The sequence below is a fragment of the Siphateles boraxobius genome, unplaced genomic scaffold (assembly GCF_051911475.1).
Source record: "Siphateles boraxobius isolate OS27281-9 unplaced genomic scaffold, OSU_SipBor_1 11, whole genome shotgun sequence".
Lineage (NCBI taxonomy): Eukaryota > Metazoa > Chordata > Actinopteri > Cypriniformes > Leuciscidae > Siphateles > Siphateles boraxobius.
The window spans coordinates 9952975-9978178 of record NW_027508711.1 but is presented as its reverse complement, the minus strand read 5'-3'; the positions used below and the strand labels follow the sequence as shown (position 1 = coordinate 9978178).

The following is a 25204-nucleotide window of genomic DNA, read 5'->3' as shown; positions in this document are numbered from 1 at the left end:
TACTTTTGACTATAAGAATAAAAATCTATTTAAATGAGTGCAAACCTCATCTGTTTGGGATCTGTGCTTCAGATAGCTCTCTTTTTTGAACTCGCTGGCGTCCTTTGATGTTCTCTGACACTATCTGTTGACTAGATGGGGCTCTGCTGTTTGTCCATGTTTCAAACAAAAGAGGTTTGATAAAGGGCACTGTCCACAATGACAATGTCCTCCTAAGAATGTCTGATGTTCAAGATTGGACTCTTCCTGTAAAGTCCTAAAGTCAACAGAGACCTTACTTGATGGCTTTGCTTTATAGGAGAAAAAGCAGTTTCTTATAGGAGGACACTGAAGTGGATGTATCAACCAATCAAGAATATTTTGGCAATGGAAAAAAGCCACGGTTTGCAGACAATATGTTTGTTCACTATAAACATCAGTTTTATAGCTTTCATTTCCCCTTGAATAATCTTTTTCAAGACCTGACAAAAAGTGCTTATTGAATAATAATAATTTCATTCAAAAGTGTTATAGAATGACATGATAAAAGCATGCAAACCCTCAAAATATTTTAAAATGAGTATTAATTACAGAAATAATTTACTTTAAAGGAATAAACTTAAGTGCAAACTGAATGTAATGTTTTCTGACACTTAACTGCATGTTATTTACAATTAAATGAAAACGTATTATAGTTTATTATATGTCTTTGAAATATGGCTAAAGTGTATTGAAAACTTCGAAAGTTTGGTGGACATTTAGGATGGTAAGCCCAAATTGGTTGTTACATAAAGGTGAGTTTAAAGGTCATTTTACAGCCTTGTGACATACTGATATTACAAAAATCTGCTGTGGCAAGCTGTTTTAGCATTTAATAACTCTGGTTCTACTAGTCGTAATTTAGTTTTGACCAGTGTTGGGTAAGTTACTCAAAAAAAGTAATCCACTACAAATTACTAATTACTACTTTAAAATTGTAATTTGATTACATTACTGATTACTGCATGTAAAAAGTAATCAGATTACTAATTACTTTACTTTCAAGTTACTTTGAAAACCTATTAAAACTACAAGAATACACTACAAAGTGAAACTCAGTTCTTTCCGTAATTTAATATTGCAGAATACAGACATCCCAAGTCTCCTGGAAGTTGCGGGAGTCTCCCGCATGATGATAGCGGCTCCCTGATGCCCGCAAATTAGTTCAAATCTCCCGTAATCTAGAGCGAGCGAGAAAGAGCGCGCATGCGAGACAGAAAAGAGGGCTGTTTCTCAATATGTTCTTGTGGACTTGTGAAACGTCATCAGTCGCTGCCCAAGTACTGTTCCAATTCAAAGTTCACATCTAGCCAAGTCCAGTTCAAGACCCCTGATGTGTTCCTGATCCGCCCCTTTTACCCAGGATGCATCGAGAGGTGACTTTAACTTTGTAGCCTATTAGAGAGCTGACTTATATTTGACTGAACTGTTTGCTTTATTTCTGATTGTACAGCTTCTTATACCTTTTAGGCTACTTATACTTTTATACTGGATATTATTGAGCATTAAAACTGACATTTAACAAAAAGAGACAGGGTTGTGTAATTTTATTTTATATATTTTAAAATATATAGAATATTTTTTATATTTATTTTACTATACATTCTCTTCACTGTATGTACATGTATAATAAAATAAAATGACAAGTCTGTCTCTGTTAAATGTCAGTTTTAATGATCAATAATGTTTCATATTTTTAAAATGAAAACAAAAAGAAGCAGGGTTGTGTTTTATATATCGTGTTGTTATAAATATATGCAGTGAAGATAATCAATGTATGCGCACATTTGTGTGGCCATTAGCCTGATATGTTTACGATTTTTTTAAATGAAAAGAGGCAGAGTTGTGTTTTATAACATATTTTGTTTTAGTGTTGACGAAAAGAGGCAGAGTTGTACTTTATACCATATTTCGTTTAATTGTTGCCTGAAATATAGCTATAAAGAGATAACCGGAGAAGCCAGAGCGGGCTGAGTGACGCGATCAAGAACGCCGCGGTTCTGTTTAACCGGACTTGCGTCCTCTCGTCCTCGGGAGTTCGTTCTCCTGAGTCGAACTTGGCAAGTCTGAACTACCAAGGACGCAAGTCCGAAGTTTGCGTAGGCTACTATTGAGAAACGGCCAGACTGTGCTCCAAACCGTGTAGCGCTGCGTGTGTGTGTGTGTGCCTCATGAAGCGCGTTCTCCGGTAATTCATTAAAGCGCATGCTGACGCATCCGGCCAAACGTGATTAGAAAGGCATATTACTAAATATTTTTTTCTTAACAATTCATTTGTAACGCAAGTAACTTAATTTTATTGACATCAGTAACTGTAATCAAATTACATAAATTTAAAATGTAATGAGTTACATTACTGCGTTACCACGAAAAGTAATTAGAATACAGTAAGTAACGCGTTATACCCAACTCTGGTTTTGACTAGTCAAAATTCCAATTCCAGGTATCTATTCTGCAATTTTTACTCACCGTAATTGGAATTACGATATATATATGCTTTGAAGATATCCACAATGTTATTTTGAATAGTCATAATATACGTGCATTCGAGATATCTATGCTATTTTGACTGGTCATTTTATTCCATTGACTTCCATTGGATAATATTTTCTGATATCAAATAAGTTTTGACTAGTAGAAATTTTAATTAAAGATATAATTTATTTTGTACTAGTATGGTAAGTCGTTTTAGCATTAAATACCACTGGCTTTACTGGTCATAATTTAGTTTTGACTATTCCAAATTCCAAATCCAGCAATTTTGACTAGTCAAAATATGGATTGAAGATATCTACAATGTTATTTTGACTAGTCATACTTCCATTGAAAAATATTTTCTGATATCTACAAATGAGTTTTGACTAGTAGAAATTGTAATTAAAGATGTCTATAATTGATTTTGTACAAGGCATAATTCTAATGAGAGATATCTCAAATTACAATTTTATTTAAATTAGAGATATCTAATTGAATTACCACTAAAAAATATAATTTGAGATTTCTCTAACTGTGTTAGTCATAATTCAAATTTCATTATCATTAAAGATATCATAATACATTTTTAGATATCTCAAATTAATGTGTTACTAATTATTAGATACATTGAATTGTATTTTTGACTATATAGGCAAAATTTAATAATAATACCGTGAAGTGGAATCCTTCTAAAACTCATTAAAAAAAAATCTACAATTTAAGGATATGTCAATTGATTTTTGACTCGAAAGTTCTTTCTGAGATATCTGCATTTAGGCTTGTGACTTGGAAGAATTTCAATGTAGATATCTGGAATTAACATTCTTACGGCAAAATTACTTTAACATGCATGCAAATACACTTTTGCTAAACCCCACTTTAAACATTTTTTTAGAAACTTGTCATCTGCCATTTTGTTTAAGATTTTTATAACAAAGGTCCTGTATGTTTGGGTAATTTTAAACTGCTTTATAAAGAAGTAATTCAAAAGTATGAAACTATAAATGTAGCTGGGGCACGTGTAAAGTGACAAAAGAAATGCAGATCGGACTCATGAAGGTTTTTGTTCTATGCTATATCATAAAGTAGGATAATGTTGCATGCTGTGGATTAAATTGTGCTAGTATTCATTACCAAACTTTTTTTTTATAAACGTCTCATGTCTTCTGAAATTTGGCATAATTAAAAAAAATTGATAATCATGGACTGGCGCTCATGACTGAAAACAGCAGGATTTAACCATCACAGATCTCTGGCCATAATTAAAAACAACACTCCCACCTTGTGGGAAAAAATTGTAACTATCTAAAATATATTTCTGGATAGTCAAACCATAGTTTTATATGCCAATTCAGCCTGCCATACACGGCTCCATCAGAAGCGGCTAGAGTTAAAGAAGAGTGGTTCGGCATTATGGGTAATGCTGTCTTTTAATACAAGGCGTGGCATCAACAGGGACCCCTGAGTCTTGACTCTGTCCCGATATCATGCTCTTTCTCTAATTAAAATATCATTTGTTTGCCCTCCGCGTTCATGACGATAAGAAACAAACATTAATGTCTGGGCAAAAATACGCAACGGTTTATTGAAACTATTTCGGAGGACTGTATACGTGCGCACAGACTACACTACCCAGTTTAGAAGTATGACTTTGCGTGTACAAAATCAACCGTGGAATTTCATTGGACAAACAGGGGGAATCCGTGACTCCTATTGGCCCATCCGCATGTCAATCAAAGGGCATCCATGACTCATGTGTGTGCTGCTCCCTCGTTGGAAACAGGGATGGAATGGACTAGCAATTGCTACAGCCTGGAAGGTAGGCTTTATTATTATGTTGCTTCTCCCCCTCCCGAGTTACAAATGTTCACGTTATTTTATTTCGTTCCATGGCAACTAAAAATATCGCTATAAATAAACCTTTAAATCACACAGAGATCCCATCTAAGGACTGTAGTCAGTCAAACTGAATATGTATGTGTCTCTTATTAATATTTTATTTGCTTTTAAAAAAGCTATTTGCTTTTACGAATGGCTTTAGTTATCTAATTACAGGGAATTGTTTTGTCAATATTTTCATAAAAACCTTTGCACTTTTGAATAGAAGGAAATCTATTTTGCATCTAGCATTTTAAGTATGCTTTGCATTTCTCTTAGTCGTGTTATTATGTTTTTTATTTGTCGCGGTTTCATGACAATGTTAAAGGTGAAATTACGTTGTGCTGATATTTTTCGTATGTGACAAAGCGATAGTAACTCTCGACTTAAATTAATTCGTTAAGGAGTGAGCTCGAGTGATATAAATTTAGCTCGCGCATCTCTCTATCTACCCGCTCCGTTACTATGGGAACCTCCTCCCCCGCCCCTTCTCCCTCCCCCATCAGCATATCTTTAGACATGCAAGAGCTTATAGATTTATATAGTGAGATATCAGATAGCAGTCTTCTGTTTAGGTGATATTTTAGAATAGTGTGAGCAAAGCCAATGCCGTAATTATGACGAATAACAACAGGTATGCACGTAAGATAACTTTTTTCAACGCTTTAAATGCATCTTTTCTTCTGCCCAGGTCAAAATACTTCAGATTGAGTGCTCTTGTGGTAGTATGGCAGCAGGTAAGGACCGGATTTCAACAACTTCATCTTGAAACACTGATAAGGTCCATTCAGATTGGTCTGATCTAAAAATAGCCCAGTAGCCCTTGAGCAAAAACCTGATTTCACCAAGTGCAACATGTTCAAAGATGTTGATCCTGGAACAACATTCCAATCAACCAATCAGAAAAAAGATGTTTTCCCAGGAACTTTCCCAGGGGTCAAGAACTGAACCGAAATCGGGATGTTCAGTTCTTGACGCCTTGTTAAATGACACAAAACCATGATGTGATAGATAGTGTGTCAAAGCTCTTTGGGTTCCTGTTGCTCTTCTGAAGCCCTGCTGTACTCTTCAGCATTGAAATGACCTATATTACAAATTGATGCATATTAATTTAGGTAATAGAAGTCGCCATAAAAAGAAAATTCAGTCACACTTTAATTTAGGGTCCAATTCTCACTATTAACTAACTATTAACTATGACTTTTGCCTCAATAAACTCCTAATTACTGCTTAATATTAGTTAGTAAGGTAGTTGATAAGTTTAGGTATTGGGCAGGATTAACGGGTGATGGGAAGGATATCATCATTCAGAATAAGGCATTAATATGTGCTTTATAAGTATTAACAAACATCCAATATCATAGTAATATGCATGCTAATAAGCAACTAGTTAATAGTGAGAATTGGACCCTAAATTAAAGTGTTACTGAAAATTCTGTTTTCTAGATGCATGTTTATCACGTTGTTTTGTGAACAATTCATCTGTGCATGTTTAATAATAAAAAAAAAAAATTTCTTGACCTCATAATCTTTAATCATAATGTCATAACTGAATCTACTGGTAAAAATGCTAGACTTCTCTGTTCTCTCTGGTGTTGTATGTAGGACTGTTTGATTGATGGAAAATGAATGGAATGATTAATCGATAGAAAATCCTTCTCAGAATAATTTTATGATTTGACAAGCCTTATCCATCGGCAAAGGCATGAACTTGAAAACTTACGTAAACTACATATACACAACAGAACAAACAGAGAAACACCTTTGCTCCCGGGAGCTAAAACATACAGATGTCTTTTAATCTCTCAGCGTTTCTAGATGGCAAGGATGCAAACTCTCTCCTCAAACGTTTTCCACGGGATAATGGTTTCCTGGAGGAGCTCCGGCCGGGCAACATTGAGAGGGAATGTGCCGAAGAGAGCTGCAGCTTTGAGGAGGCCAATGAAGTGTTTGAAAATAAGGAGCAAACGGTAAATACTGTCTTTACTAGCAAAAGCTTTAAACAATTCAATTTCCTGTGGGGTTTTTTGTGTGTTTTTTTTGTTTTTGTTTTTTTGCCATGCAAGTTAACAATATTGCAAGTCTATTGTACCATTGTTCTGATATTAGGGACTTTCACACATACAGATTGTTCCTTTCAGAGGCCTGTTGTCGAAATGCCAGCAAATCAGTTCTGGAAATTTGCTGGCTGAGATAATGCTTTATTATGGTTATGCGTGAAGAAGGACTTGCAATATTTGGAGGATTTTACATAAGGAATCTGCTGGTGTAGAATTTGAGCCTGTCGCAAAGTTCTTAGGAGTCAATGCAATTATGTCACTTTGTTTACTTGAGGCCAACATGACATACAGATCTATTATAAGTGTGTGTTTTATTAGGTATCACTATTGGCCCTGTGGATTTGAAAAAAAAAGGGAACTCACTTAAACATAACTGAAACTAAAACACACTGTTGCTTCTCTTTTTTTTTGAAAGTCATGAAGATTTCTATCTAAGGGGCCGTGTACACGAGACTGTTTTTCACTAAAAACGGAAGACTTTTTATGTGTTTTGGTCGTTCATTTACGACAACGGCGTTTTGGTGGCCTAAAAAAACGCAAACTTTTGAAAACGGGTTTCTAAGTGCAAGTTTTTGAAAACGACACCCTTATTATCTCCGTGTAAACTACAAAAATGCGAATCTGTGAAAACGTTGGCTATCACGTGTTTTAGCAAATGAAAGGATACAGATATCAGTAAGAAAAAAAGGGGGGGGGGTACAGACATCATCACAAGTGGTTATAAGAATTACACAAATTAATCAACACAACATTTTGTCATCATGAAAAATTAAAGGTTCCATACATCAGACTAATTATGATATATGTTTTCGAAGCCTTTGTGTTCAAAGGTTTTGACATTTTCTTAAAGGAAGTAAAACGGGACTTTATATCAGAGGAGAACATTCTAAAATTGGGATTACAGTGAATGTTTCTGGCTTTGTGAAGATGCAATTTGATGCAACAAAAAATACAGTATTATCAAGATTATCATCCTTAGAATTACAATCGGACAAAAAATGATAAATGATATGTAGGCTAATTTGTTTCTATAGGCATGTGCGTTCGGCGTATGTGCGCAGGCACTAGTCTTTCTATACAAAGTGACATCGCCAACTACTTGTCTGACATGCATAATACAGCTTTATTAGTCATTTTCGCAGATCCTTGTGAACAGGGATCGTTTTGATAACGTTGTATAAAGAAAAAAATTTACTTTACTGTAAACGTACCCTTTGTTCCATTTCCATCACTTCTTAAATCCATCACTTCTTTCATCTTAAATGACTTTGTTTTTAATGGTATTCTGTGATGGAAAGTAAATTTAAATTATATTTTATACATTTTTGGAATAAAATTGCCAAATCTTTGGTCTAGTTAGGACTAATTTCATAGCTAGTATTTTATTAACAGTTATTTGTATAGGGCTTTTCACAATACATTCTAAATGCTAAATATACAAAAGTAAGTAATATTTTACTTTTTTCAAAATTTCACAAAATTACAGTTTGATTGGAAAATATGATTTAGAAATATTTTCCATAATATATGGTCTTTGTTTTCTTCACGTGTTCATTGAGTCTGTTGTCTCCTTGGTAAACAAGTACACTATCTTTTAGCTTAAGGCCAAAATAGAGTGCAGTATTTGGGTTCCAGAAGTAAAAATCCCATTCATTTCCTCCGTAGGGAAATTGTTTTTTAACAAAAACATATTAATCAGAAGACATACTTGCTGTGAGCTATAATGATATTAATCAATGGTTTTATTAAAGTCATCAGCCTGCATTATTTGAACTTATTTTTTTAAAATAATTGTGTACAACAATCTATCTGTCTATATGTCTATCTATCTATATGTATAGATCCATCAAATCGATTAATCACGATACATAAATGTTTGTTATTACATATGTGTATGTATATATATATTATTATATTTATATACTGTATATGTCTGTATGTGTGTGCGTGTCTGTGTATATATATACACTGAACAAAATTAACACTTGTTTTTGCCCACATTTTTAATGAGCTGAACTCAAAGATTTAAGACTTGTACATAAATGTACATAAAAGGCCTATTTCTCTCAAATATTGTTCACAAATCTGTCTAAATCTGTGTTAGTGAGCACTTCTCCTTTGCCGAGATAATCCATCCACCTCACAGGTATGGCATATCAAGATGCTAATTAGACAGCATGATTATTGCACAGGTGTGCCTTAGGCTGGCCACAATAAAAGGCCACTCTAAAATGTGCAGTTTTATCACACAGCACAATGCCACAGATGTCGCAAGTTTTGAGGGAGCGTGCAATTAGCATGCTGACTGCAGGAATTTCCACAAGAGCTGTTGCCCGTGAATTGAATGTTCATTTCTCTACCATAAGCCGTCTCCAAAGGTGTTTCAGAGAATGTGTCAGTACATCCAACATGCCTCACAACCGCAGACCACGTGTAAGCACACCAGCCCAGGACCTCCACATCCAGCATCTTCACCTCCAAGATCGTCCGAGACCAGCCTCCCGGACGGCTGCTGCAACAATCAGTTTGCATAACCAAAGAATTTCTGCACAAACTGTCAGAAACCGTCTCAGGGAAGCTCATCTGCATGCTTGTCGTCCTCATCGGGGTCTCGACCTGACTGTAGTTTGTCATCGTAACCGCTTGAGTGAGCAAATGCTCACATTCGATGGCGTCTGGCACTTTGGAGAGGTGTTCTCTTCACGGATGAATCCTGGTTTTCACTGTACAGGGCAGATGGCAGACGTATATGGCGTCGTGTGGGTGAGAGGTTTGCTGATGTCAACGTTGTGGATCGAGTGGCCCATGGTGGCGGTGGGGTTACAGTATGGGCAGGTGTATGTTATGGACAACGAACACAGGTGCATTTTATTGATGGCATTTTGAATGCACAGAGATATCGTGACGAGATCCTGAGGCCCATTGTTGTGCCATTCATCCATGACCATCACCTCATGTTGCAGGATGATAATGCACGGCCCCATGTTGCAAGGATCTGTGCAGAATTCCTGGAAGCTGAAAACATCCCAGTTCTTGCATGGCCAGCATACTCACCGGACATGTCACCCATTGAGCATGTTTGGGATGCTCTGGATCGGCGTATACGACAGAGTGTTCCAGGTCCTGCCAATATCCAGCAACTTCGCACAGCCATTGAAGAGGAGTGGACCAACATTACACAGGCCACAATCAACAACCTGATCAACTCTATGTGAAGGAGATGTGTTGCACTGTGTGAGGCAAATTGTGGTCACACCAGATACTGACTGGTTTTCAGACCCCCCCAGACCCCCCCCAACACAGTAAAACTGCACATTTTAGGGTGGCCTTTTATTGTGGCCAGCCTATTTCTCTATTTGAGAGAAATAGGCCTTTTGTGTAAATAGAAAAAGTCTTAGATTTTTGAGTTCAGCTCATGAAAAAAGGGGGCAAAAACAAGTTTTGCGTTCATAAATTTGTTCCGTATATATATGTGTGTGTGTGTATTAGGGCTGGGCGGTATATCGAGTTTGTACAATATATCGATATTTTTTTTCCCCACGATAATGAATGAGGCAATACCGTTTATATCGATACAGTAGTTTGATACGAGCACATCTGAAAAATAGTGGAGTACGCAGTGTGAGCTCCTGCAGTGAAAGAACAGTACAATTTGTCCTAAACATGACACAAGCTTATTAAGCGCTTCAAAATAACTGGTAAGATAGTTAACAAGTTTAAAGCAGCTTGCCCTGTCAGATGCTCGGACAGATAGCCTACTGTTAGTGTCTGAAAGATAAATACTGGCGCTGTTAAATGAATTTGAGACGTGGTGCTTTCCTCAGTGCTTAACTTACATTTCACAGGTATATTCTCCATCTGTAAATGTTCTAACAAATCAAACAAATTTGTCCATTTCACTGTCAGGAGAGGACGAGCTTCTGCAAATGAATCTCCTCTAAAATTCAAGCTTCCGCGCATGCGCGCCAAACAGAAGAGCAGAATAGAACAGTAGCGCAATAATTCTGACTAAAACACATATTACTAAAATATTTGTTGTTGGAGACAATAAATGTGCCATATGTGGAATTTTAAACCTACAAGTACATTTTTATGAAAAAGTGACCATTATAATGGGGTAATCAAATGCAGGATAATATAAATAGTTTGTGCTTTTGTTTTTATTTTCATTTTTAGTTTAGCCTTTAGTAATTTAAAAAAAAAATAGCATTATTTTTGTTCTTAGTTTGTAATGTTACAAAGTTAGAATGTAATGTGATTTTAACCACCTTTTTGCACATAATATATTGCATAGCCTACATTACATTCCCTATTTGTTTCCATATCCTTCAATATCAACATTGTTTGGATAGCATTGAGCAGGATGTTAAAAACATTTTTTTTAAATAAATACATTTTCTTTATCCAAATAGAAAAACGTAGAAAGTACCAAGATATATATCGTATATCGCCATTTAAGCAAAAAATACAGAGATATGATTTTTTGGCCATATCGCCCAGGCCTAGTGTGTATATACACTATATTTATACTCTGTACACAGATATATTTATAATATATATATATTTATATATATATATATATATATATATATATATATATATATATATATATATATATATATATATATATATATATATATATATATATATAGTGTATACAGGTCCTTCTCAAAAAATTAGCATATTGTGATAAAGTTCATTATTTTCCATAATGTAATGATAAAAATTAAACTGTCATATATTTTAGATTCATTGCACACCAACTGAAATATTTCAGGTCTTATATTGTTTTAATACTGATGATTTTGGCATACAGCTCATGCAAACCCAAAATTTCAATCTCAAAAAATTAGCACATCATGAAAAGGGTCTCTAAACGAGCTATTAACCTAATCATCTGAATCAACTAATTAACTCTAAACACCTGCAAAAGATTCCTGAGGCTTTTAAAAACTCCCAGCCTGTTTCATTACTCAAAACCGCAATCATGGGTAAGACTGCCGACCTGACTGCTGTCCAGAAGGCCATCATTGACACCCTCAAGCAAGAGGGTAAGACACAGAAAGAAATTTCTTAACAAATAGGCTGTTCCCAGAGTGCTGTATCAAGGCACCTCAGTGGGAAGTCTGTGGGAAGGAAAAAGTGTGGCAAAAAACGCTGCACAACGAGAAGAGGTGACCGGACCCTGAGGAAGATTGTGGAGAAGGACCGATTCCAGACCTTGGGGGACCTGCGGAAGCAGTGGACTGAGTCTGGAGTAGAAACATCCAGAGCGACCGTGCACAGGCGTGTGCAGGAAATGGGCTACAGGTGCCGCATTCCCCAGGTCAAGACACTTTTGAACCAGAAACAGCGGCAGAAGCGCCTGACCTGGGCTACAGAGAAGCAGCACTGGACTGTTGCTCAGTGGTCCAAAGTACTTTTTTCGGATGAAAGCAAATTTTGCATGTCATTCGGAAATCAAGGTGCCAGAGTCTGGAGGAAGACTGGGGAGAAGGAAATGCCAAAATGCCTGAAGTCCAGTGTCAAGTACCCACAGTCAGTGATGGTCTGGGGTGCCATGTCAGCTGCTGGTGTTGGTGCACTGTGTTTTATCAAGGGCAGGGTCAATGCAGCTAGCTATCAGGAGATTTTGGAGCACTTCATGCTTCCATCTGCTGAAAAGCTTTATGGAGATGAAGATTTCATTTTTCAGCACGACCTGGCACCTGCTCACAGTGCCAAAACCACTGGTAAATGGTTTACTGACCATGGTATTACTGTGCTCAATTGGCCTGCCAACTCTCCTGACCTGAACCCCATAGAGAATCTGTGGGATATTGTGAAGAGAAAGTTGAGAGACGCAAGACCCAACACTCTGGATGAGCTTAAGGCCGCTATCGAAGCATCCTGGGCCTCCATAACACCTCAGCAGTGCCACAGGCTGATTGCCTCCATGCCACGCCGCGTTGAAGCAGTCATTTCTGCAAAAGGATTCCCGACCAAGTATTGAGTGCATAACTGAACATAATTATTTGAAGGTTGACTTTTTTTGTATTAAAAACACTTCTTTTATTGGTCTGATGAAATATGCTAGTTTTTTGAGATAGGAATTTTGGGTTTTCATGAGCTGTATGCCAAAACCATCAGTATTAAATCAATAAAAGACCTGAAATATTTCAGTTGCTGTGCAATGAATCTAAAATATATGAAAGTTTAATTTTTATTATTACATTATGGAAAATAATGAACTTTATCACAATATGCTAATTTTTTGAGAAGGACCTGTATATAAATATAATAATATACACACACATATATATTATGTAAACACAAACTTTTATGTTAGAATTATTCGATTTGACAGCACTAATATATATTAAAGTTGTTAAGTCCTTAAGTCCACAGTCTTGTACATCTTTGCTTCAAATCAAAGATTATACTGTTGTGATTCACCTCAGAGATGGTTAGTTTGATTTATGGCTTTTAACTCAAACAAAATCCCAATACCTAATTCCCAATAGGAAAATAGCGGAACCAAGTTCACTGAAAAAGTGGATGTAAAAAAAAAAAAATATATATATATATATATATATATTGATGCCACAACTATGGGACAACAATGAATAAGAATGAAGGAAGAAAAAAAAAACAATGAATAAAAAATCTTTGATTAGATAATTTTATTTTATTTCTTTTTTTAAAAACATTTTTATAGTTTACAATTGAAAGTTTTAGTCTGTGACAAGGCTAAAACAATAAAACAAAAGAAAACAGTTAGTTGTAAACCCTGGGACCTGACAATCCTTAAGACAGTCTACTATGTTGCTATGATTGTTTTATTAAAAAAAATTCAAACTTTTCAGAGGCACATTTGCTTTTATTTATAGCATATATATTATAGTAAATGACATCCGGTTGAGTTTTAATGGTGTTCTGGTGGTGGTGTGTGAATGCTATACATGTATAAAACAGAGAAGGCCACTGCAATTTAACAATGTGTAAAAGTGGCTATCCCTTCATTCATAGATGGAGTTCTGGAAAAACCGCAGCATCTACACAGTGAACAGCAATGCTGATTCGGAGCGCCCGGACACTGTGTACATGGTGGTGCCCCTTCTGGGCGTGGCCCTTCTCATCATCATCGCACTCTTCCTCATCTGGCGCTGTCAACTGCAGAAAGCCACGCGCCGGCGTCCGGCCTACACCCAGAACCGCTATCTGGCCAACCGTAACGCCCGCAGCCTCCCGCGCATCCTGGTGCACCGCGAACCTCCCACACACTCAGAGAACTCTCACGCCAATGACAGGCCCAGCGTGGTGGTCAGCGGCGCAGAGAGAGGCGGGGCTTCAGTCACCGCACAAGACGCCCATCATCACGCCGGCCATTCGCAGAACAATCGCTCCCTGTACGTACAAGATTCGTCCTTGTCCGTAGCTTCCCATCTGTCCGGGGCGACCCCGCCGCCATCCTACGAGGAAGTCACCGGCCACTTAGAGAGCAGCAGCGATGAGACGACAGCTCCCTACAGCGATCCTCCGCCCAAATATGAGGAGATTGTGCTAGAAAAGTGAGAGCTTTCATAAACAAGGACACATATAGCGGTTACCAAATGTTAGGGATGCACTGGTTCCTAAGCACTTATCCTAATGTGTCTCTCACTCTGAACAGAGCGTGCAGGCTATGTATTTGACGGTCGCCTTGTGTCGTTGATCGGTTTGTGGACTGCACTGATAAAAGTGGTTGTTTTTCAAGTCTCAAAAGGGTCCTGCCTTCACACTCGTACAATCTTCTCACCCTCTTCACATCTACTTCAACCGCTCACACCACAACGCATGACAGCAACAGCTGCACTTCAGAAAGAAAATGTACAAATGTAAGTGAAGAAGAGATATATCCGTCACCGAGAGTCGGCAAGTTGCGCTCTGCGTCGTAATCGCGTCGGGCATCAAGCTTCAGAGCCTGCTAGGAAACGAAAGGATTGTTCATGAGGATGTGCCAAATCTAATTGGTGTATCGTAGGAATGTTCAGACACACCGAATATTTCTAGAGTGTGTGCGTCTTGTGTTTATAAAGTCGTGATTTCATAGATTCCCTTACACTACTAAGTATACTAAGCCCTGTGAAATCTTATACCAGCAGTATCTCTGATCCATACCAACGTCAGAATTAGTAATACACTCTCGCGTGTAAATTGTAACACAGACGGGAACAAAACAATTGCAAAATCCAAATCATATATATGTTACAATCAGTGATCACGCCGTCTTGTGGAAAATGCACTCTCACGTATGCACACAATTTGATTGTTTACAGACACATACACAGAAATTCACATAGAATCTGTGTGGAACTAGGCCTTAGAAACAAGAAGAATAGTCAATCAAATCGTCTGGTAGGCTGCTTGTGGTTATTGAGAGATTTTACCTCAAACGCTGTGCTCACACAATCACTCTCTCCCAAGACACAAATGCACAAAAACTCAACCTAAAAACCTGTTTGGGTCCAATCATTGGATAATACAACATTCCAGGCCCTCAATTTCTTGTTTTTGTTGTTCTCCCCGTCATTAGCAGACTGTTTACAATGTGTTTTATTACTCTTTTTTTTATAAGAGCGTGAAAACTGTGTGATTTTGTACAAAGCTTTCTGTGGCTTTTGACATCACCGGGTGCTATACTGTACTATAATGCTGCTTGTTCTCACTGCTTGTTTTCCCTCCTCATCACTATATCTCTGTATTAACGGCTTGTGCTCTACCTAGTCAACCAAACATGCAGCTGAATCATGTTTTCCAGCTCAGGTTTAAGCCAAATGAACTGCTGCCATTGCAGAAAATGTGTAAATAATCTCTCACACTGCCAACTTTGAGTGAATGGGATATTTGGCTTAAGGTACGGTCACATTGACTGTTGTTTGATGAATTTTTGTGGGCAATATCCAGTTATTGCTATAGAAATCCATGTAATTGGGAATTTCGCATGACGGCGAAAAATATCTCTGCTCAAGATTTTCAGGTTCAAGATGGTCACTCAAATTCACTGCGTTGACTAACAGAAAGCTGCTTGGTTTTAAAGTGACTTCAGTAGCCCTGTTTACACCTGGTATTAAGATGCGTTTGGTCGATCGGATCACAAGTAGACGAGGGAGACACTTTCCCGGTTTACTCCTGGCGTTTTAATCCATGTTTTTTATCCACTTTCAACCGCTTCTGTCCTGATTTCTTCGAGGGGAGGGTCTATGGGTGGGTAAATTTATGTTCTTTTTCAGATCTTTCGATCTAATGGATATACTTCACGTCGTTTACATATTTCGAATGTTCTTTCGACTGCCTCTGGCTGTGTTTCATACATCACTACACAACTGACAATAGACAACAAACCTTGTTTTGCCCGCAAAATTTCGCTAATGTGACGGCACCTTTAGTGTTGTGATGGGAATATCACTGTATCAATCAAATATAAATGCAAAAGCGACATTACAAGTAGGTCAGTGGGTTGTTAGGCGAAGAACTACAACTAATTGAGCCTTAATATGATTGTGCTGAAAACCCTGTATTATTCTAAACTGCTAATTTCAAAAATGGTTCAAACTTTAGCATGACCAAACGTTTTCATCCAACAGTAGACTGAATGGATTGGACATACGCAAGCACAGTATTGGAAGGATGCACTGGGGAAGTGAGGTTTGACCTTGCTTCTCCTCATTGAAAATGGACGAATTGCAAACTGCTTACTTGGCTTGAGGCTCGTGTCTCCTGGGCCTCTTACTCCAGCCGCAACAATCAATCCCATGATGCCCCGACAGGCTGTCTTTTACGCTGATGGAGCACCCAGCTCAGTAGACGGCTTTGATAATAGCTGGCACAGACTGCAGATCAGTTTCAGACCGATAAGAGAATAGCATAGACAGCTCGCTACAGTGGATGACAAGCGTTGAGAGGTGGGCAATGAGTTGTAAGTTATGGCTGAACGTTACGATGACGTATGAAGCAACAGGTTTCTAATGAACAACACTATGTAAGAGGTAGCAAGAACTGAAGATAATGTCAAGTGTGGTTTATCTTTGTGTTTATTTTAGACCAAGAGAGAACTGTACGCGTGAAGAAATGTGTCAGGGAATATGTGTGTGTGTGTGTGTGTGTGTGTGTAAATGTGTTTGTATATCTATGCCTGTTGCCAGCAGTCATGTTTCTGTCTAGCGTTTGCGCTAGTAAGAATGTGCCACATGAGCCACGGGCTTGGCTTTATATGCTAAATATATATATGTTATATCCAAAACCAAAACATAATGCACCATTGTTGTTCTTCAAGCCAAACTGCATGATATTTTTCTTTTCATTTATGTATATTTTTCCATTGTAGCTCTGATTATCTTAGATCTGTTTGTGCTGGTTACACTCATTTTGCATTTAAATTTAAACACATTTGATTAAAATAAGCACTACTGGTATTGTAATTCATAATTATATGATAAAATTGTACATTTGTGTATGTCTTGTGTGAACTGTCCTTCATCTTAGGCATCATGGCAATTTCTAAACCAAATGGATATAATATACTCGAATATCCATTTGTGTGAATATACAATACATATAATCAGATCTGTTGCACACAAAAGTAAATTGTGTAAATGGTAAACTGATGCATGGATCTAGTTTTATTTTTTTATTATTATTATTACTTTGCTTTGGAAGTATTTCATATTCATATTTCGTATTTAAGCTTGAATTGGGGGAAATTCGAATACAGCTCTGTGAGCTCACTTTTATTCATGAGTGCTTAGTGTTTTGACACACAGGCTTGTTTAAAGCATTAATTCATCAATGAACTATCTCACTAAAATAAATATACAATATCTTGTTCTCTAGTGCTTTTAATTAGGCTTTAGTTGTTAAGAGACCATTGACTTAAAAAAATCTTTGGAGTCTTCCATAACAAATCTGTCTTTTTCTTTAAAGATTTGACCCACATGCATGTTAACAGAGCTTCCAATGAGACTGACATGTTTTTTAAAAAAAATCATGTTAATCTGTTTTTTGTCACAAACATCATACACGCATCATTTAATTAAGTTTAAATTCACAGGAAAATTTATCTGCTTAATTAAACAGATGTGATTTGAAAAAAAGTGTTATTTTAGTATCATCGATGTACTATTAAAGTTTGTATTCATATTTAAATTAGTTTTATTTGTACGTCATTTTTTGTTATCTTGTGTTTTTGTGATTATTTTACTTATTTTTTATATTTCTGTATATTTTTTATTATATATATATATACAAAAACTATATAGACATATTAGATAAAAACAAAAACTAGCCTAATTTTATTTCAAGTAATGTTTATTTTACGTATTTTAATTTTACGTTTAGGCTTATTTTATTTTACCTGAATTTAGTTTTAGGTCACTATAACAGGCTAACTGTCAGAGAAACACTACATTGTTTACATTTTGCTCCGAAGTATGGATGTATGGCCAAATCCTCTCTAATTGTTAAATAAAATAGATAAAACAACATTTTACATGTATGTTACTTCTGAGAACCGAATGGTCCAAGTCAAGTGGCAATTTCCTTTTTGTAAAAGCAAGCTCTGCTGTTTTTGGAGAATAGTCTATTAAAGAACCTAAACGCTGTGTATATTTGTCGGTTTGTTATTTAATTAAGAAAATGAATGTACTAATTCACTGTAATTTAGAGCAGATGTCAGCGATTTGTTTCCTAACAGGTTTGTTTGGAACTGAGCTGGACAAGCAGTAGTCCCGCCTCCAAACACATAAGAGTTTTCTGATTGGCTAACGCCGAGGTATGCACCGCCCACTTTTGCACGCAATAACACGACGTCACATACGTCAGTCGCCGTGAACCGCATTAAGGTTGGTTAAACAGCTTGTTTAAAGTTTAAATGAATGTTTATATTACGCCAAAAAGACACTTAAAAGATCTGCCTATATTATGTCGCTAGTACATGTTCAAAAATTTGTCAGGAAAACCGAAACCAAACCGTTTAGACCGAGTCGTGACTCGTGGACACATTACCATGTACGAGTTGAAAAATGTAGCCCTACGAGCTGTAATCAACAGGTGTCTGTTTATATTCGGATTTCGGACCGGTGTTTTGATAGAAATATGAACTGTATATTTAAACTGCTTAGTGAGTATCGACGTCTATCTAGGAGACTGTGTAGGTCAAGATGAGTGAACTATTTTGATGGCTGACCTGTATCACATGGGTCACAGACCGCTCATAATATATAACCAGCAAATTGCCTCTATCTTGAATATTTGCTACTTACCAAGAATTTATATTCTAATCTATTTTAGTCCGTGTGCTTGTTTTGCTCACCTAACGCAGCTTAACTTTTGATGTGAAGCCAGGCGGTTGGTCTAATTCTCTTTACTGGCATTAGGGTAACGTTAGTCATGGCATCTACGGGATATTTTGGTGACGGTCCGTCGATGCGCGAGCGCGACTTCACTGAGGCCATCAGCCAGAGGATGCGCGTGCCCGAGCGGCTGAGGGTCGGTCCAGCGCGTCACGCGCACGAACCGGAAGATCTGGCTGCTGCCTACAGCATGCACATACCAGACAGACTGGCCTTAACAGGTATTTTCTTATTGCTCAAATATAAATCACACCACAGCTCCATAAACACAAAAATTATTAATTGCATGTTCTCACCAATTGCATGTTCTTATGCAATATAGAGCATGCAATACTTTTTTATTTTTTCTATTTATAGAGCTATGGTTTGTCAACTTTTTCAAAAGTTTGGGGTTAGGGGTATTAAAAACTTTATGGTTTCCACAAAAAAAATTAAGCAGAAAAAACTGTTTTCAACATTAATGATGATAAAAAAAAACATTATTAATAATTGAGCACCAAGAATAATAACAAATGAGCACCAAATCAACATAATTTCAGAAGACTGGAGTAATGATGCTGAAAATTCAGCTTTTCCATCACAGGAATAATTTGCATTTTAAAGGGGTATTTTTTAGACTAAAAAAAATTGTATAATGTTCTCTGAGGTCCACTTATAATGTTAGTAAGATTAATTAAACCAAATATAATAATTTAGAAGTAATAAGCTATTTCTATCTATGTTTTTGACCCTCTATTTGAAACACTTCATTTTGATGGGCGTCCCGCATTCAAGACTTGGAAGTAAACGCCCTTTGCTATGATTGGGTAACAGTTTTGTATATAAAAATAACTTTCATGTTTTTAAACTTCCAATGTTGAAATAAATCTCGTTACATAGTAGTAGTTTTATGCAGATTACATAAACTATTTGCCACAACCAAAATATATAAAGCATAAGTATTTGAGTTATAACATTTATAATTGACAAAGGATGACTTGCGGTGTTTCGTTTAAGCAGAATTATATGAATGTACCGTCGTTTGTTGTTTGTCATTCTTATAGGAACTCATAGTTCATTCTATTTAATAAAGTGAAAAAGGATGTTTGATAGTTAAATTACCTCTTATATCTCAAAAGATCAAAGAATTGTATTTCTCAATTCACGACCCCTTTAAAATGTAGTAAAGTAGTAAACAGTTAAATTGTACATTTTCACAATATTACTACTTTTACTGTATTTTTTATTATATAAATGGTGAGCATAAGAGAGCATAAGATTCTTTCAGAAACACATAATCTTAATTATTCCAAATATGTCCTCTTAAATCTAAAAGACTTTTTTTTTTTAAACAGATGCTCCTGATATGAGTCCACGACCTCTTTTCTCCAAACACACATCATCAATGTGGGACCTGCAGCACGCGTCCTGGGACAGGGAGGTGTTCATGAGAGAGCCAGTCCAGGTAGTCTCACTCAACCTCACAGTCAGACCTTTGACTACATGGCAGAAAGGTCCATAAATGGCAGTTTATTCTGTCCTAGATCTTCTCACTCACACCGAAGATTAGCTTGACATACACGTAAAGTGACCAATCAGTTTCTTTTATGTGTTTATATTATATTATTAATAGAATGGTTTAAAAATGGTTCCAGGATAACTTTAGAACCATTTAACAAAATATATTAATATCAATGAGGACCATTTCATGATATTCCTTGTAATGTCACGCAGAGTCCACTGCGAAGGTCTTATAGTGACCAGGCCTTCGGTCGAACCCCGCCGGGAACGCCCACACACACCAGACAAACACTGCGCTCCCAGTCTCCGTAAGTCCAGCTCATTCTTTAAGCACTTAGTGGGAATCAAATCATTATAGTGTTATAGTCAAATACAAAGAAGCTGACAAATATGATTGACCACAATGAAAGTACACTGGTGTGTATGTGTGTGTGTATATATTTATATATATATACACACACACCAATGTACTTTTCAGAATTAGAATTGATATATATATAGGGTTTTGCACAATAGATTTCTTAATACAAATCTCTGTAAATATACATAATACACAATATACAATGTATAATGATTTTGCGCAATTATTTTTGTGCAATATGTTTATATGTAAACGAATCCAGTTATATACATATTGGTAGTTGACATAATGGTACATTGATTTTTATTCTCAATATCAGGCTTTTAAGTGACGTGTAGGTAACAGGTCAGCATTTCACTGTTTTATTCCCCATTTTCGCCTTTGCTAGTTCATTTTAAATGGTCCTACAGTGTGACAGATGAATTTTTCATTCCATGCAGTCTCTCAATTATCCCGAGCTCATAAAAGCAGTATACATAATTATAAAAGAATTAGCAAATGCTGTTTTAAATTCAGTTTTACTGCTTTTTTTAGCCCCTGGTTTCAAAGACGAGGCTTAAGCTAGTCCCAGACTAAAATGCATGTTTTAGCTGTTTTAACTGAAAGCAAATCTTAAAATATTTCAGTGCCATTGTTGTCTCAAGCTGCACATATGTTTTTCTAAGGCACATTTATAAAAGCTATATGTCCTAATTGAACTAAGGCCTAATCCTGGCTTAATCTAAGCCCTGTCTGTGAAACCAGGCCTAAAAAAAAATTTCATTGCTAATACAACATTTTCAGAGAAGTACTACAGTATGTGTTCATCATTTCATATTCTTTATATACACCCCTCACTACCACTTAACATCCACTAGAGGGCAGGAGAGTTTAGTTGTGACATTTGGTCAGTTCACATCATCTTCTGCTCTAAAGAAGATGCTTATTTACCCGATCATATAAAGACTGTCAGGTTTGTGTATTACAGCTATCCTAGTATCAGTCTTTAAATAACAGCGGTACCCCTCTATGTCCGTACCCCTGTCCGCAATAGCCGCGGTGTTGGACATACAGACCCGTCCCCGCCAAAGCCCCCGGGGCGTCCCTCTATCCCGCCCAATCTGCTGTCCCCACAGAGCATGCTACAGGCCGCCAGGGAGCTGGGCCAGCAGGCGTCCCAGAAACTCCTGCGAAAGTACTCCTCCAGGTGACGCACGCCATGCTTTTCCCCTTCCCGCTAACCTGGCGTATTCAGCCCTCAGCTGTTTGCTTTGACCTTTGAACCCATGCTGTTTAGTTGTTTCTGATCGAACTGCATCAATTCGGTTTCCTGCCTGGCTTTCAGCGTCTGTGCACTTTCATGCCTGCAGATTCACATCAGAGCTTTGGGCTTTGATTGGATTCACTTCTATTGCTTTACCTGAGCAACTAACAAGCTTTGAGCTTTTAGTTCCGCCTTTCTACTCATTTTAAAATGGATTTGTTCACAAAATCATGTTCAATGTGGACTGCTGTGGTTCCTGGTGTCTCTCTTGTGTTTTAAGGTTTGGTTACCCGGAAAACCATCCCTCTCAGGCTGTGGAGGTTCAACCTGATCAGAGCAGGACAAGGTGACAGTGGCTCATGCAGTTTCCATGCATTCAATAGTGGGACGCTGCTGTTAATGGAGGGTCTTTTATCATAACGGATAGTGTTGAGGAAGCACATTGAATTAGTTAAAGCAGTGATGGAAGGGAGGGCAGGGCGTTCAGTACGTTTCGGTTGAAAGATGTCGAAGTGTTTTTGTTAACGCCACGTTCCGTCCCACAGTGCCTCGCAGGAGTTCTGGCTCAGTCCTGAAGAGGACACAGGAACTGCTGTTGAGTTGATGGTGCTCCGCAGACAGGTCAGTGCTGGAGCTTCACGCCGACCACAAGCTCAGATTTCACTGAGACCCAGGTTCTGTATTATTCCATTGGGTTAGGTTCATTTTCTATGACAAGCATACATCATTTTACGTTACACATACATTTATATATTGTGTATGTAAAAAGGTGTATGGTTGACATACAAAATTCACCCTACACAAAAATAGAAATGTGTAAAATATGAAAATAAGGAAGTGAGGATTTTGCACAATTTTTCAGTGGCACTTTACAATAAGGTTTCATTAGTTAACATGAACTAATGAACTGCACTTCTACAGCATTTATTAATCTTTTATTAATGTTACTTTCAACAGTAACAAATGTATTACTCATGGTTAGTTCATGCTAGGTAATACATTATTGTCAACTAATGAAACCTTATAGTAAAGTGTTGCCAGTTTTTCAATATAGAATATTGTATTATATGAATAGTGTACATAATACAGTAATATGCAAATCTGTTGTTGACACATAATGTTGCATTATTACAGTACATACTAATTTTGATGCGTTATGGGTTTGATGGGATTTGGACCCATATTAATTGACCTTGTGATATTTTGGTCTGTCACTTCACTAGTCATTTAGAATTTGGTAACTAGAGAAACTGATTTTTTTTAAAATGTATTTATCATTATTATTATATTTTTGAGTTTATAATGTTACCAAATTATTACTAGCAATGTTTGGTAACAAATACCAATAACCAAATGACAGAAAAACAAACGTACAGCCCAAGGAATTTAGTCTAATTCACAAGCAAATAACTCTTTATGAGCTGGTTCTTTTTTCCCATAAAATATTGGTTTGGCTTTTTTAGTTTATTATTAGTAACCTTTTTTTTTTAAAGAAATGAATACTTTTATCAAAAGAGACAGTAAAACATTTATAATGTTACAAAATATTTTTATTTCAAATAAATGCTGTTCTTTTCTGTAAAAGAACAAAGAATCCTGAAAAAATGTGTCCCGGTTTCCATAGAAATATTATCATGTGACACTGAAGACTGGAGTAATGATGCTGAAAATTCAGCTTTACATTCACTGGAATAAATTTCATTTTAAATGTATTGTGTTATGTAATATGTTTTTACTGTATTTTGATCAAATAAATGCATCCTTGGAGCATAAGAGACTTCTTTCAAAAACATATAGACCACAAATATTTTTTTAAACTAGTTTATACCCAATGAAATCCTTTTTAATGATTTTCCAAATTCCGTTTTTATTTTTCTGGATTTTGCCTGAACTTTTATTTTGACGAGTTGCGTGAAGACCTTTCCCAGATAGCACACGCACGTCTGCAAGATGTCTGTTAAAGATTACTTCATCTGGAGCATCTGCTGTTTACTAACATCTGATAGACGTCTTTAAGATGTCAGTTTTACATGCATTCTAAATCAAACATCTTAAAGACATTTTCTAAATGTCTATTTGACATCTGACAGGAAACATCCTAGATGTATTGCATATGAAAAAATACGTCTTTCAGATGTAAACACGCACATCAAATAGACGTCTCCGTGATAGTGTGCTATCAGGGTTGAGTGTCTACTGCGTTCATGATATGACGATAGTTTTTCTTAAATGAAACCATTAAGTGCTCATGAAGTGACTCTCAGAGTGGCTCTGGAGGTGAAGTTCATGCATTCATGTCCTCATATAGTGTAGCAGAGGCTGAAAACACCGTGAGCGTGCTTCAGTGTGTGTGTGGGAAATGAAACTGCTCGTCTGTGCCATTCATTCACACAGAACATGTAGGATTCATATTTAAATAGTCTATTGCGGTTTAATATACACAGACACCAGACTATATATCGTGATTTAAATGTACCGGTCAGCTTTTTATTTATTCATCAAAAATTCCTTTTCTATGATTGGATTCCGTCTGCGTTTTCCGCATCGCAGAAATCATAGGGCCCTGTATGTTGTATATTATTGTTTATCACATTGATTGTGTTCCTTGGCTTTGATTGGTTCAGGTGGTGAAGATGAGCAGGAGGGTAGCAGGTCTGGAGAGACAGAACACAGAGCGCAGACAGACAGAGCTGGTGCTCTTCTCTCTCTTACTGTCTGCCTGTCTGATCAACGGCTGGCTGTGGATGCGCAGATGACGGCTCGCCTCACAACACTACAAGAGCAGCAGAGCCCGCCATCTACAACACTGTGCACATATTTGTGTTCCAGTGATTTACATGGATGCATTCATTCCATCCCAATTATGGTAAACTCCTATAGAGGACTGTATTCAGAATTAGGCATAAATGTTTGCACCATCCATTATATGTGCGTCGTGAGATCATGATAGTGACGCGGGTCACTTTGGTCTACAAGTGGTTTAAGGGAACTCGAGCTTGTTTTTCTCACAGATGATGTCATTCAGTAATGCCATCTTTCTTTGGCTCTTTGATCAGACTAGTAGTAGCTAGTTTGTTTTGTGTGTTTGATTTATTCTGCAAGCTATGTAAATGAGATTCTGCATGCTTTATAAGCCTTGCAGGTTATGAGTCTAAATATGAGGGTTTATATTTAGTTTTCTTCTTTTTCTTCCAATTAGGCACTTGATTAGCCTTCATCCATTTTAACAGATTTGCCTAGCCTGATGAATGTATATTTAAAATAATAAAAATTAATTATTTTCAGATGGCTCATTCTCTAA

The 25204-nt window shown here is 36.8% G+C and overlaps 2 protein-coding genes across 6 annotated transcripts; both read left to right on the top strand.

Moving 5' to 3' along the window:
* Positions 1-4155: 4155 nt before the first annotated feature.
* On the top strand, positions 4156-16905 carry LOC143702286 (transmembrane gamma-carboxyglutamic acid protein 3-like). The gene is made up of 4 exons (XM_077195948.1): positions 4156-4312; positions 5063-5108; positions 6181-6341; positions 13440-16905. Exons 1-4 carry the CDS (start codon positions 4247-4249, stop codon positions 13983-13985), a joined length of 819 nt encoding a protein of 272 aa, XP_077052063.1. The 5' UTR covers positions 4156-4246; the 3' UTR covers positions 13986-16905.
* Positions 16906-18198: 1293 nt separating this feature from the next.
* On the top strand, positions 18199-25187 carry LOC143702275 (mitochondrial fission factor-like). Of its 5 annotated transcripts, XM_077195907.1 has the most exons (9): positions 18317-18497; positions 18824-19020; positions 20134-20243; positions 20323-20360; positions 20513-20607; positions 21694-21846; positions 22184-22249; positions 22449-22524; positions 24528-25187. In XM_077195907.1, exons 1-8 carry the CDS (start codon positions 18382-18384, stop codon positions 22505-22507), a joined length of 834 nt encoding a protein of 277 aa, XP_077052022.1. In that variant the 5' UTR covers positions 18317-18381; the 3' UTR covers positions 22508-22524; positions 24528-25187. The 5 variants fall into 5 exon arrangements, with proteins under 5 accessions (XP_077052033.1, XP_077052043.1, XP_077052022.1 ...); XM_077195918.1 differs by lacking the exons at positions 18317-18497; positions 20323-20360 and adding an exon at positions 18199-18289; XM_077195928.1 differs by lacking the exons at positions 18317-18497; positions 20323-20360 and adding an exon at positions 18201-18219.
* The last annotated feature ends 17 nt before the right edge of the window (positions 25188-25204 follow it).